The 14,266-nt window shown below is 44.9% G+C and overlaps 3 protein-coding genes across 3 annotated transcripts in view; all 3 read right to left on the reverse strand.

The window, feature by feature from the left end:
- ETH_00032080 (Zgc:92794, related) overlaps window positions 1–3,008 on the reverse strand; it is a gene marked incomplete at both ends in the record, with an annotated part of 5,876 nt that extends 2,868 nt beyond the window's left edge. The window contains 4 exons of the mRNA XM_013378078.1: window positions 91–1,221; window positions 1,974–2,289; window positions 2,631–2,693; window positions 2,997–3,008. Coding sequence (XP_013233532.1) covers window positions 91–1,221; window positions 1,974–2,289; window positions 2,631–2,693; window positions 2,997–3,008 — 1,522 coding nt within the window. The remainder of the gene's footprint in view (window positions 1–90; window positions 1,222–1,973; window positions 2,290–2,630; window positions 2,694–2,996) is intronic.
- A 4,487-nt stretch (window positions 3,009–7,495) lies between these two features.
- ETH_00032085 (uncharacterized protein) lies at window positions 7,496–8,377 on the reverse strand (the record flags this gene model as incomplete). The annotated part of the gene is made up of 1 exon (XM_013378079.1): window positions 7,496–8,377. The coding sequence occupies one exon, from the start codon at window positions 8,375–8,377 to the stop codon at window positions 7,496–7,498; it is 882 nt and encodes a 293-aa protein (XP_013233533.1).
- A 2,245-nt stretch (window positions 8,378–10,622) lies between these two features.
- Window positions 10,623–14,061, reverse strand: ETH_00032090 (vacuolar ATP synthase catalytic subunit A, putative; the record flags this gene model as incomplete). Its single annotated transcript, XM_013378080.1, has 7 exons — window positions 10,623–10,807; window positions 11,121–11,181; window positions 11,744–11,842; window positions 12,576–12,629; window positions 12,973–13,085; window positions 13,604–13,777; window positions 14,001–14,061. Coding segments are annotated over 7 exons (747 nt in total), but the record flags the coding sequence as incomplete, so codon positions are not given.
- Window positions 14,062–14,266: the final 205 nt, after the last annotated feature.

Consider the following 14,266-nt stretch of genomic DNA (forward strand, 5'->3'; position numbering starts at 1 on the left):
CCCCAAACCCTCCCCAAACCCTCCCCACCAACCCCCAAACCCCGCTCAAACCCTCCGCACCCCCCAAACCGCGAACCCCCCGCGAGGTACCGTTCTGGGGCGCGGGGGCGGCGTGCTTGAACTCCTCGAAGGCGGCGTCGTCGAGGGGCGGCTGGTAGCCGGGGCGGGAGGCGTCGAGGGGGTCGAAGGAAAGCTTGATTTCGAGAAAAGCGACGGTCTTGCTGTCGGTGACCGTGTCGAGCCCCTCCTCGAGCGGCTCGTAGACGAGCGCCACGGTGGTGTTGCCGCAGGTGTTGAGCTGGTGCAGCCCGCGGTAGCGGCGCTTGAGCTGCTCCGCGAGCGCAATGGCCTGGCCTATGGCGTTGCCCGAGGCCTTGATGGTCAGCTGGCGCAGCTTGTGGTCTTCGAGGAGCGAGGCGGCGTAGGCGACGTAGCTGAAGACGCGGCCCATGGCGGTGACGCGGACTTCGTCGCTGCCCAGCGGCTCGCGCGCGGGGCGCACGCGCCGGTACTTCTCCATCGCGCCAAACCCTGATTTAGGGTTTCGCAGCTCCTGCCTTTCGCTCGCACGTGCACGTGCGCGCCGCTGCCGCCGCCGCGCGCCTCTCTGCCCTTCGCCCGCTGCTGCTCCCGCTGCTGCCACTGCTGCGACTGCTGCTGCTGCGACTGCTGCTGCTGCTGCTGCTACGCCGGCCGCCGCCAGGAAGCTCCTGCTGCGCCCAGGACCGCCGCCCCGGCCGCCCCCCAGCCCGCCCGCCCGCTGCGGGCCGCCCGCCGCCGCTGCTGCGACACCGGGCCCCGCCCCGCCGCCGCGCGCCCCGCCGCTGCTGCTGCTGCTGCTGCTCCTGCTGCAGCACGTCTTCTTTTCGCCAACGCCTTCCCTTTCTTCCTTCGCGAACTCCCCAACACACCCCCCGCGCGCCCGCGCCGCGCCCCAAACCCCTAACCCCGCCCCGCCCGCCCCGCCCCGGGGTGCTGCCGCATGCTCCGCTGCTGCTCTGCTGCTGCTCCTCCCCGCCTCCTGCTGCGCCTTTGCTGCTGCGCGCGCCCCACCTTCTTTCAGCGCCAAATCCACGATACACTCCCGAACTCGCACCCACGCTGCTTGTTGCACCGGCGCCTCGCACGCTGCGCCGCCCCTCACACGCGGCGGCAGCACCTCCTGCTCCTCCTGCTGCTGCTGCGGGGCCGCCGCCGGCACCAGCCAGCTCCCCACTTTCCCTGGTGCAAATGGCCCGCAAAGGCTTTCTTTAGCTGCTGCTTCAAATCAGTAGCGAAATGGCCCCAGAAACGCCGGCCTTACGAAATCCACACTTCCTCCCAGCACCAGACACAACCCTCCGGTGTGTGCTGCAGCGCAGCAGCACCCGCGGGGTGCACTCGCTCTGTTCGGGGCGCTGCGTGCGAAAATAAAGGTCAATTTTGCATTTTAATTCGTATTAGTGCTTTTAAAGGCTCCTTTCGCATTTAAGACACCTTTCCACTAGACGCAGACTCCGGAGGTCCCGCGCGCAGCGGTCCTCTGGTGTGCGTACACCGCAAGTTCGCGCGGGTGCGCAGGCTGGAAAGCAAGAAATGCATCTCATTTTATTTCCTCACTTTAAAATTTATAAGATTAAAGTTAAATTTCCTGAAAGTTCTGCTGCACTCCGGGGTCTTGCTGCGGCACCAACGACAGGCCCCTGCAGCCGGAGGGGTCCTCCTGCTGCTGCTGGAGCAGCGTTTAGCAGCAAGGCTGCCCCAGCAAGTAGCAGCGGGTGCTGACACGGGAAAAAGCCGCTGGAGCTATTTGGGAGCGCTGCTGCTGCTGCAGGCCGCCCCGGCTGCAGCAGCAGCTGGTGCTGCTGCTGCGCTGCTGCAGCGTGTGGGGAGCTCCGAATTCGCTCATTTGTTTCTCCCCAGCCGCTGAAGCCCCACACGGCGGTGGCCCCTCCAGTGCAACAAACCCTAAACCCTAAACCACTGGAGCTTACTCAACAGCTCTGCAGCAGAACGCCGCAAGTCTCCTAGTCTGTCACTTCTGCTATCAAAGTATTCAAATAGATATGTTGGTGGCACAGTAACACCGACAAAAATCAGAAGAAAAGAAGCAGCAGCAACTGCTGCTGCTTTTGCTGCTGCTGAGACTGCCATTGCTGCTGTTGCTGCTGCTGCTGCTGGCTTTGCTGCCGCTGTTGCTGCTGCCGTTGGCTCGGCGATCACAGATGCTATGATTCCTTCAGCTGTTGCTTTTGCCGCCACTCTTGTTGCTGCTGCTGCTGCTGAATGGGAATTCAGGTGTACGTACACCTGGAATGAGTGCAGAAAATGGTCAACAGAAAGCGCCTCATTTTCCTCTTTTTGTTTTGCACAAAAAGACGCAGTTCTAATTGCATTAATGTTTGAGATCTGGGAAATAATAATTGGAATTAAATGCAAAATAAATAATTGTTGGAAAATGAAAAATGGAAACAGACCCCGAAAGAAGTTCTGCACGCTGCCGAGAAAGCCTTTCTTTCTTTCTTTCATGACCTGGAAAGAATTAATTAATTTTTTTGGTTTTTAAATGTTGAAAAGAATTAATTGATTATTATTTTCGAAATAATTAATTTATTAATAGTTTTGTTTCTCAAATGTTCAAGATTTCTCACATATTGCAATTCCTCTTCGTCTGCTCTGTAGAAAGACTCTTTTGCCGCCGCTTCCTCCTCTTGCTGGCATTTCAAAAAGCAAAATGAAATTAAAGAAAATTAAATTGAATTAAATTAGTTCATTTAATTAATTTAAATTTTGAAATTAATTCATAAATTGCATTTAATTCGTCGAGTTCTTTCGCGGCGACTTGCCTTGGTTAGCACTTTAATCCTCTCCACCTGAAAATCGGAAAATTGCAAAAAAAGAAAATGAAAAATTGTCTCAAAATAGAATTAAATAATAGGATCGAATAAATGAAATAAAACAAATTAAATTTGAATCAATTAAAATGTTTTTAATTCATTTAAAAGCTCTTTGCTCACGGGATTGTCCATTGCCGCGTCTTGGCCGTTCAGAAGTTTCCTTGCTGATGATTCAAAAAGCAAAAATAAAAAGAAATGCAAAATTAGAAAATTCCAAAAATAAAAACACTTGAGAAAAGATGAGAAATTTTTGATTCGAATTCAAAGAAACTTCAAATAATGAAATTCAATGCAGAATTCATTTTATTCAACTTATTCAACTTATTCAAATTCAACTTATTCAACTTGTTCAATTCGTTCAACTTATTCAACTCAGTTAATTTATTCAACTTGTTCAATTTATTCATTTTGTTTAATTCATTTGGCTTATTCAATTTATTCAACTTTTTCAATTCACGCAATTCTCTCAACTTATTCAATTTATTCAATGTCTTTAATTTATTTAGTGCATGCAGTTTATTCGACTTATCCAGTGCATGCAGTTTGTTCAAGTTATTCAACTTATTCAATTTATCCAATTTATTCAACGCATGTAATTTGTTCAACTTATTCAATGCATGTAATTTGTTCAATTTATTCAATGCATGCAATTTATTCAATTTTTTCAATGCATGCAACTTATTCAATTTGTTCAATTAATTCAATTAATTTAAATTTTTCAATTTAATTCAATCAAATCCACTTGCGAGTTCAATAGCTCTGTCTTAATTCTGAATTGAAAGTTGAATAAAAATCTGAATTGAATATTAGCAGAAGACCATTCAACAAATATCGAGCTGCGGAATTATTAAATGAATAATTAGAATATTCATTGAATTAAAATGAACAATTAAATTATATTACTTTTTAAATCAAAAATTAATTTAAATTTGAACAAGTTGTTCATTTGAATTCAACTTGAAATTCAGCCCAGACCATTCAATATTGAATTGCGCATTGAGCACAAGATTGAATTAAATATGAAATTAAATGAATAATAACTCAAATAAATTTAAATTAGTTTCAAATTAAATTAAAATTAATTCAAATTTGAACAAATTGCTCATTTGAATTCAATTTGAAATTCAAGTCTCACCGTCGCTGCCAATCTGCTGGGACTCCACCAGCATTTTCTCGTAGAGTTTGTTGAAGCTCATCATGGGCTGTTTGCGTTGAATTCAATTCAGATTGAATTCAATTAAATTGAATTTTAATTCAATTGAATTTCAATTAAATTGAGTTTCAATTCAAAGAGTATCTCGGAGAAAAAGACAAAAGAAAGAAAGCTTCAAAGTGCAGCAGCAGCAGCTTCCTCACCTTCGGCGAAATTATTATCAAAGGAGTCTTCTTCGCCGGAGCCCCAGCAACAAATCCTGCTGCTGCTGCTGCTGCTGCTGCTTCTGGCTCCCCTCCCCCGATCCCTGGGTATTCTGGGGCGAATATAATTCATTAATGCTGCACTTGAGCAGCAGAAAGTGACCAGTGGTCTAATTCACGAATGTCCAGTTTAATTCCGTTTGCAGTGGCCGCCGGCATGGAAAGCTGCGCAGTATCGATTGCCGCTTGCGCTCCTTCTCCGCGGGAATGCAAGTGTTGCTTCAGTCTGCAGATTTTAAAATATAAAAAGAAGTTCTAAAAGGGAAAAAAAGCCCAAAAGTTGAAACTCTTTCCAGATTTGCCGCTGCTCACTGCGCTATTTGCTGCTGCAGCTCGTTCAACTGTGCGTTCTGCTGCGCAATAATGGAGTCCAACGAATCGCCTGCAGCAGACACTCCACTTCATTCACAAAAAGAAAAGAAAAATAAACTAACTTCCGAAAACAAAAGTGCAGCCAGAAAGAAACAAAGCCGCCAGAGCGGCGAAACTCCGATTGCAAAATGGCATTCTTCTGAGCAGCAAATGCAAAAAGAGGGAAAGCTGCATTAAATGCGCATGCAACTAGCAGCGACGCGGCATCTGTAGGGCTTAAATGCAAATAAAACCCATCAACACTTTTATTTGCAGAAAGGGAAAAAGTCAAACGGCAGAAGAAGAGCCTTTCAGTTCGAATCTTAGAAGCAGCAAAGATGCCTATACACCTCAACACACGAAATGAAAAGAACTAAAACTGTGTCTTTTTGAATTATTGCGTTGGCCACCTCAACAGAAAGTCTAAGTAAGTACATTTTAGCTAAAAGTATACTTTCAAAGTGAATTTCCTTTTCAGATTCGAAGCTCTATTGTAGCAAGATTCGATTCAAACACGTTGCTGCAGCTGCAAGGCCACTTTGTTCTCCTTTCAAACTTTTGGTGCGGAAAAAAGATTTTTTAAATTCTTATTCATCCATTTTTGTTGAAACGCCTCAGCCACGCATGCTGCGCAATTCTTTCTGAGCTAGCAAGCCATTAAATTGCATCTGTTTCAATATTAGTGACAATTACTCTCAAATTAAAAGAAAATATTTGCAGCATGCGTTGAAAAAATTAACACTGGCGCGGACTGTTGATAGATTCTGCTTCAAGACAGCAGATCTGAATCTAGATAAAAGAATGCTCAGCAGCAGCAGCAGCAGCAGCGGCAGCAGCAGCAGCAGTAACATCAGCAGCAGTAGCAGCAGCAGCAGCAGGCTTCTTCGAGCTAGTAAGGTTTATTGCAACTAGCTACTATTCCATAAAATCAAATTATTGAAAAGCTTGTAATTACTTTTGTTGCAAAATTTAAAAACAGAAAATATGAATAGTGCCGTGGCCAAACTTGCAATACTGGCTGCAGCTAAAGTTCCCTCTGCCATATTTGATTTGATAGATTTTTTTATTTTGGATTTGATACTTTTCAATTTTATTTAATTACTTCGTAATAAAGCAAAAATAAAAGATTAAATAGAAAAAGAAGATAAATTTGCACGAGACACCAGCAGCAATTCTTGAATAAATTTCATGTTTGCTGCAAATGCAACATTTCGCAAATATGCAAATTATGAAAAGATAATGCCATTTATTTGTTTTTAGAAACAAAAATGGAAGCAAAAATGCAATTTAGAAGAATATAATGCCATTTATTTAAATCTAGAAACAAAATGTGAACAAATGTGCATATTATGAGAGCATAATGCTATTTATCCCAATCAAGAAAACAAATAAACGCGAATATGCGAATAATAATATCAAAATGCCACTAATTTGAATTTAAAAGTAAATTGTAACTAAGTGTGCAAATAACAAGAGCATAATGCCACTAATTTGAATTTAGAAGCAAAATTCGACAAACTGAAAACTAAACTTGCATGCATTTGCTTCTCCTGCATGCAGAAAAGGAGCAGAAACAGAAAATCTAATTGCAGAAAAGAGGAAAAGCTTTTAAATAAATTTGCCTTTCTCTAGAAAACTACAGAAGTGCAATCTGGCTAAAAAGCTGAACTGGAAGCGAATCTGCGAGCACTAAAGGGTAGAAAGTAGAATTTGAAAATAAGAAGATGAAGACAAAATTCTTTTGTAAAATATATTTTAAAAATAGAAATACTAAGACAAAATTATCTTCGTTTTGCTTCGTTTTGGGCAGCCAAAGGAGGCAAAAGCGCAAAAGGCATTCCTTTTGAAGTTGCAAACAGGGCGAACATGAACAGTGCGGAAACGGACTTAAGGATCCGCGATGGATTTGAGGAAAAGGAATGAACCTGGGGCTCTTTTGCCATTAAGAATTCTATTTAATATTCAAAAGTGGAAATATATATTGCAGATATTGAGCTGCTGAAGTTGAAAAGGGAAAAATAGCTCAGGAAAGCTGGCTGCAGCGCTCTGTGCTGCGGGCGCCACTTGCAAACAACTTCACTTCAAGAACCGATTCCCTACAAAGCGGAGTCGTTTGAACTTGAAGAGAAACAAAGGACTTTAAATACTTTAACAATATACTTTAACAATATTAATTAGAAAGAAATGGCACAAAAAGAAGAAGCTCCGTTTTCGAATTCGCACAAGTGAACATTCAAGTTCAAGTTAGTCCACTGCGCGTTGTGCAGATGTCGAAACCTTTAGCTCACGATTCCGCATGCATGCACGGACCTGAATTCCAGTTTCTTCAACTCTTTTAATCCAATTTATTTAATTCAATTCATTTAATTCAATTCAATTCAATTCAAAGAAACCTACGCAGCAGGTTTGCCTTTTGCGGCGCCACAGCCGCAGCTGCTGAGACCTCCAGGGCCTCCAGATCCATTCAAAAATTTCACTAAGTACTTTCTCACAGTTCAAGTCGTGCGAGCAAACTTGTACCTGCACTTGAATTCAACTTGAATTAACTTGAATTTATTTGAATTTATTTGAATTAATTTGAATTAAACTTAAATTAAACTTGAATTATTTAACTTGAATTAAGCTTTAACAAGCCGACTCCGGCGATCCCGGGACAAAGGGGCGGAAAAGACAAGAAACAAACAGAGAACAAACCGTGTAAAACAAATCCTTAAGAGTCGCCGCTGCTGCTGCTGCTGCTGCTGCTGCTACTACTACTACTACTACTACTACCGCTGCTGGCGCTGCTGCTGCTGCTACTACTACCGCCGCCGCCGCTGCTGCTGCCGCCGCCGCTGCAGCTGCTGCTGCTGCTACCAGTTCCCGTTCAAGTGGCTGTCGACTGTGCGGGCCATAACGGCGTAGGCGAACAAGTTGGGGGAAGGAACATTGCGGGCGACTCTGCGGGTTTGCTCGGCGAGCCTGTTGGGGAGGCGGCTGAGGAAGTCCTGGGCGAGGGAGTCTTCAGTGCGTTTGATCTCGGAGTTGGTTCTTTCGCAAAGTCTAGTGTAGGAGTCGTAGAGAAGCCCCAGCTCGACGTAGAGTTTGAGGGCTTTGTGGGGGGGGGCCCCTCGGAGTTCGCGGCGCAGGAAAGACTCGGGGTTTCCCAGGCAGAGCAGCCGCAGCATCACCTCCACCAGCGTCTGGTAGTCCCGCTTCCGCCCTGGAAACAGCATTTCCATGCGCTTTCTGTAGAAGTAACGGACAGTTGCGTCCATTTGGCCCTCGGCAATCTCGAGAAGCTGCTGTTCGCGCCGAAAACGGGCGGCGAAGGCTTCGATCGAGCACAGAAACTTGTCCACCTCGAGGTACGAAACTGGAACAGACTGCAGGCGCCGCACGTGGGAAAGCGCCTCTTTTTCCAGAGAACTGCCCTCGCAAACACTTGAACTTAGCGATTCATAAATTCCTTCTGCAAAAAGGCCAGAAGGAATGGAACTGGCGAGCGACGACTGCGGCGGCGCGCCTGCATCCTGGGGTGTACAGGCAGCTCCAGCCCACACGCGCGCGTCCGCCAGCGGCCGATCCAGCAACTGCTGCGGCACAATTGCTTCTCTTTCCTTTACATTTCCCATTTGATCATTTAAAAGCATGTGAACTATATGCTGGGTCAGCTGCGGAGAAGGATCTCGCGCAGCGAACGCGTCGGCCCCCTGCTCGGTGGGGGGAGCCACCGTGGGCGCAGCACTCGCCATATCTTCGAGAAATTAGCCCTAAATCGGCCACAACTCACGCGTTTGGGGGCTTCGCAAGAAACTCTTTTCTTTAAAAAACAACTCAAGCATTGAAATGAAAGAAACGCCGTCTCCAACCAGCACCACAAACAGACCGTCGAGGCAACTAGCCCCGGGCAGCCCATGCGCACGGGCGCTGGGCTTCTTCAGCCGCGCTGCACGGTTCCCGCGGAGCCAATTTCGCACAACTTTTTGCCCAAGAAATCCCCCGTTTTCCACTTTTTCCCCTCTAAATAAACTTTATTTTCATTTATTTATCCTTTTCACCCACTTTTCTCGAAAAAAACGGCCAGAATCCACAGCCGAGACCTCCCCGAGCAAGGCAGGACGCCCTGCCCGTCAGGCCCCAACACTGCAGCAGCCTCTCCTGCCCGCAGCAAAGTGCATCAAATGCGGGTTGAATTTGGCGGTCTTCTTTGTTTTTCTGTATTTAAAATGAAATACGTTATTTTTAATTTCATTAATTGCACTTATTTAGTCCTTTAGAGGCCTTGTTTAGCGTTCTTTCCCGCACGCCCCCGGAGCGCCCGCAGGTGGAGCGGCCCCACAAACCCGTGCCACTGGCTTTCCCGTCCCCGCGGCTCCTCTGAATCAATAAATTGATTTTATTTTTATTTTTTAAGTTTTAAATTTAAAAACTAAATTAATTGGAAACAAAACCCATTCAAAACGCCCGGCGTCTCGCCGCGCAGCCCCCGCTGCTGGGAAATCGTGCAGAGGCGGCTGCCCGACCGAAGGCTCAGAAGGCGGATCGAAAGAAATAAAGGAAATAAATGAATTTAAAATTAAATTAAGTATTAAATTTAACCATTTTCTTTATTCGTTTCCCACAAATCCTTCACAAACCCGCAGGTAGCAGCAGCAGCAGCAGCGCAGCAGCACACTGCAGCACGAGAGCCAAGCCCACAGCAGCACAGCAGATCGCTGGAAATGGCTGCATCTGCCTACCTGCAGCTAGCTGCAGAGAGCAGTAGCTAGCTGCAGCAAGCTGCAGCAGACCGCAGCTAGCAGCAGTGAGCAGCAGCTTGTAGCAGCCAGCAGCAGCAGGCAGCAGACAGCAGCAGCAAGCAGCAGACAGCCAGCTGCAGATGTCAAGGGCACTCCCGAGCTGCAGGCAGCCACACCATAAACCCTAAGTCCTAAACCCTCAATGCTAAGCTCTACACACTAAACGCCACGGAGACCCTCAGCGCTAAACCCTAAACCCTAAATTAGGGAGTTTAGTCGCTGAGACGCCCAGAGGACTTACGGAGTTTATTTAAAATCCAGTGAGGTGTATGTACAGCTAGTAGCCACTTGAAAAGTATAGCCCTCTGCTGGAGACGAACTGCAGCGGATGCTGCTGCTGCTGCTGCTGCTGCTGCTGTTGCTGCGGAGCCGCTACTGCTGCTGCTGCTACTGTTGCTGCAGTGCCGCTACTGCTGCAGCTGCCGTTGCTGTGGCTGCGGTGCCGCTAGTGCTGCTTCCGCGGCGCTGCTACTGCTGCTGCCTCTGCTGCTCGCGCTGCGCTGCCGCTACTGCTGCGGCCGCTGCTGCTACTGCTGCTGCTGCTGCTGCGCCATTTTAGCAGCAAGAAATAGAAAAGATGCATGCGATTTCGGAGAGTTAATATATCAGAATAAGAAATGAAGCAAAGGAGACAAAAACACATATCTCATGTCTGCTGCCTCCAGACCATCTTTTGCTGAAGCTCTTTCCCTATTTATATATATTGTTGCTTATTTAATCTAGTTAATTTAACTAATTTAATTAATTAAATTAATTAATTTAATTTTTTAATTTGTTTTTTTAATTAAAACCAAAACGCATGCAATACACCGCAAACGCCCGCGCCGCCCGAGGTGTAGCGACAGCGAGGCCGAAACGCCTCCAGTTGCTTTCCAGTAAATGCGAAAATGCAATTAATTAATTAATTGGCAACAAATAAATAAATAAATTAATTAATTAATCAATTAATTAATTTAATTAATTAATTTAATTGGTTTAATTAATTCACAAGGAAGGCGCCGCGGACCCGGCCCCGCTTCGCTGTGGCAGCAGAAGCAGATTTGTTGCCACTTTACCGTTTAAATGGTATTTTTTCGGTTTAAATTGTCCTTTTGGATTCTAAGTGGCATTTAATGAGTTTAAATGGCACTTTTAGGGTTCTAAACGGCATTTTTCGGATTTTGGATGGGGGAATCGACCAATAAATGGATTTATTCATTTATTTTTCGGCTAAGTTGCGAAGCGCTGTGACAATTTCGTTCTCCAGACTCTTGAAGAAAACCTTGCACTCGTCCTCGGGCTTCAGCGGCGGGAGAAACTTCATACTTGTGATTTTCGAGATTGTGGGCCTCAAAGTGTTATAAATGGTGCCCCAGCCGATTCGGTGTTCACTGCCGGCAGTTTCTGAACAGAAAAATGAAAAATAATCCAAAACAATCCAAAAAATGCAAGAAAATGCAAAAAAAATCCGAAAAATGAAAACTTTCGGCGTTTTTTGGGCCGGTGTGAAGTCCCGGGCGTTCAGGTGTACGTACACCCCAGACGGGCGGCTGAAAGGGGGAAAGCCGTTTCTTGACGAAGCATCCCTTGAAGGCCTTTTAATTGATTATTTTTGGTATCTACCTGTTCATTTTATTATTATTTATTCATTTATTTGTTAATTTTATTGTTTATTTGTTTTATTGTTCGTTTTTTTGTTTTGCTGTTTGTTCCTTACCCTGCATCACCCTCAGGCACTGGTCGTAGAAGAGGCAAATTGTCTTCATCATCCCCACCGTCTGAAAAAATTAAAAAGGAATAAAAATATAATTCAAAAGAATAGATAATTATTAAATTTAAATCAATGATAAAACAAAAACAATTAATAAATCAAATTAAGGAATCGAGGTGGAGCAACGTGCAGCACTAATGCATGGACCACCAATACATGCACCGATGCATGCGTCAGTGAATGCGATAGTGCATGCACTAAATGGACTTTTGAAATGATTGAAAACAGCTTTCTCGGGAGACAAAAAGAAAACAAAAAGGAAAAAGTTCGGAAACAAGAAAGGAACGTTTGGAAACAATTAGGGGATGAAAAAGAAAAATGACAAAGATATAATGCAGAAACAGTAAAGAGACAACAAAGCAGCAAAAAGGACAAAAGGAAGACAAGGAAAGAGACAAAGAAGGGACAAAAAAGGAGACAAAAAGGGGACAAAAAACGAAACAAAAGAGACAAAAAAGGAGACAAAAAGAGCCAAAAAACAGAGAAAATCGAGATAAAAAGAAACGAAAAAAGAAACAAAAAAGCCAGAAAATGAATTAATTGACTTAAAAATCGAAAACAAAAAGGACCTTGTGGAGGGGACACATATAATCGTAATCGGAAAAAGCGTTTTGCTGCAAAAAGTCTTCTCTGATGATTTTGGCGACTTCGAGAATGAGCTTTTGGTCCTGCGAAAAACAAAAATCTTTTAAATGCAAAAGTTGAAATATTTGGCAAATGTTTTAATCAAAAAACCAATTTCTTTGCGGATTCTGAAATTCAACAAAATGCAACTCCAGCCACAAGCACTAAATGCAAAATGCAGAAAAAAGGGATAAAAAACAAACAAATTACCCCTCAGCAACTGCAGCAGCAGCAGCAGCAGCAGCAGTAGCAACTGCAGCAGCAACTCTGCATGCACAGCCAGAGGCTGCTGCACGGGAGACTTCGGAAGAATTTGAAATTAAATTAAATGAATTAAAACTACTTTTCAACAAAAATACGTTTTGAAGATGTCTGCGGTTAAACAGCATTTATATGCATGCAAAAAATTGTCAAATGAATTATAAAAATGTATTTTCTATTTTAGAAAAATAATTTCAAAGAAATAATTTCAAAAAGATTTTAATAATTATGAAATAAAAAATACATATTTATATATATTTAACAGTTTGTAGAAGTGCCTGCATGCATGCAACTGTTTAGCGCAAAAGCATATAAACACATTATTCAAGTTTGCCTCGAATTCAAAATAAAGATGAATATAAATTAAATGTAAATAAATATATAAATATAAATATAAAATATAAATATAAACATAAATATAATATAAATATAAATAAAAGATTAGAGTCCTTCCATTCTGTTTTAAATTTCTTTATTTTGGAAATTGCAAAAACTGTGCAGGAGGTGTCTATACACCTCAGAAAGCGAGTCCTTGCCGACGAGCTGTACAATGTCCGTCAGTTCGTTTTCCTGAAGAAATAAAACAAAAATAAATAAAAATAATAAATAAAACTAAATAAGTAAATAAATGAATAATAAGTCATAGGTGGAGCCTTCAGAATGAACAAGCACTGGTAAATACCCTCACGAAGACGCTGCAGCACCACTGCAGCAGCAGCAGCAGCAGCAGTAGCAGCAATGCGACAGCAATGCCTGGCTAATGACCTCGTTTTGAAGAGAAAAAGAAACTAAAATGCATTTAAATGAAACTAATCTGCAGCAGCGGCGGGAAAGAAAGCTGTGTGCCGCAGCAGCAGGAGCACGCAGCAGCAGCAGCAGCAGCAACTTGAGGTGTACGTACACCTCAGCCCACCTGCTGCAAAATGTCACTTATCTTCTGGCGAAGTCCCACAAACTCTTCATCATAAGAATCAAAGAAGGGTTCCAAAAAGCGCAAGTATTTAGAAAAAGAAGAAGTCCAGTTAACTGCAGCAAAAAGAAACAAAAGAGAAATAACAAGAAATTGAGAGGAAATCAAAAAGAAATCAAAACCCTCGAAAACAATTCTGAGAATTGGGGAAGGAGTTTAAGTATTTGTTTTCAATTATTTATTTTTTTTTGATTTCAGAAAATGAAATCAGAGACTAGAAACGAAATGGCCGAGAATGTAAATGCATTTAGGGGGAGAAAACGCGAAAAAATGAAAACACTGAATTAGGGTTTAGGGTTTACAGAACAAAAGAGGCTTGCACAACCAACCGAATGTGCACCCGCGCTTCTAAACCCCGAACCCCAAACTCCACCCCCAAACCCTAAACCCTAAACCCTAAACCCTAACCCCTAACCCCTAAACGCTAAACCCTAACCCCTAAGCGCCACCCCGAAACCCTAAACCCTAAACCCGACCACCCCGCGCAAACCCCGACCCCGCGCGCAAACCCGACCCGGACCCCTCCCCCCAACCCCAAACCCCAAACCCTAAACCCTAAACCCTAAACCCTAACCTGAGGGGAAGTGTTTGCGCTGCGCCAGCTTCTTGTCGAGGCCCCAAAAGACCTGGACAATCGACATCGTCGAAGTTGTCACGGGGTCTGAAAAGTCCCCCCCAGGAGGAGACACTGCCCCCACAATTGTCACCGAACCCTCGCGCTCCGGAGACCCCAAACACTTGACGCGGCCTGCGCAGCAGCAGCAGCAGCAGCAGCAGCAGCGGCGGCAGCAGCAGCGCGGGCAGCAGCAGGCCAGGCGGGGATGAGACAGTGCGGGAGCAGCGAGGAAGCAGCAGCAGAGCCGGTCGTGCTAAAGCAGCGGGAGATGGGACAGCAAATGAACACTAACTCTATGCTGCTCGTTATCAAACCCTAAACCCTAAACCCTAAACCCTAAACCCTAAACCCTCACTGGCCCTCTCGTAGAAGCTCGCCAGCCTCGCCCCCAAGTACGCGGGGTAGCCAGAGTCTGCCTAAACCCTACCCCACCGCCCCTAACCCTCCCCTGCCCTCCCGCCCCACCCCACACCCCAAACCCTAAACCCTAAACCCTAAACCCTAAACCCTCACTGGCCCTCTCGTAGAAGCTCGCCAGCCTCGCCCCCAAGTACGCGGGGTAGCCAGAGTCTGCCTAAACCCTACCCCACCGCCCCTAACCCTCCCCTGCCCTCCCGCCCC

The sequence above is a fragment of the Eimeria tenella genome, genomic scaffold, assembly GCF_000499545.2.
Source record: "Eimeria tenella Houghton genomic scaffold, Eth_scaff72, whole genome shotgun sequence".
In the NCBI taxonomy this organism is placed as follows: Eukaryota; Apicomplexa; class Conoidasida; order Eucoccidiorida; family Eimeriidae; genus Eimeria; species Eimeria tenella.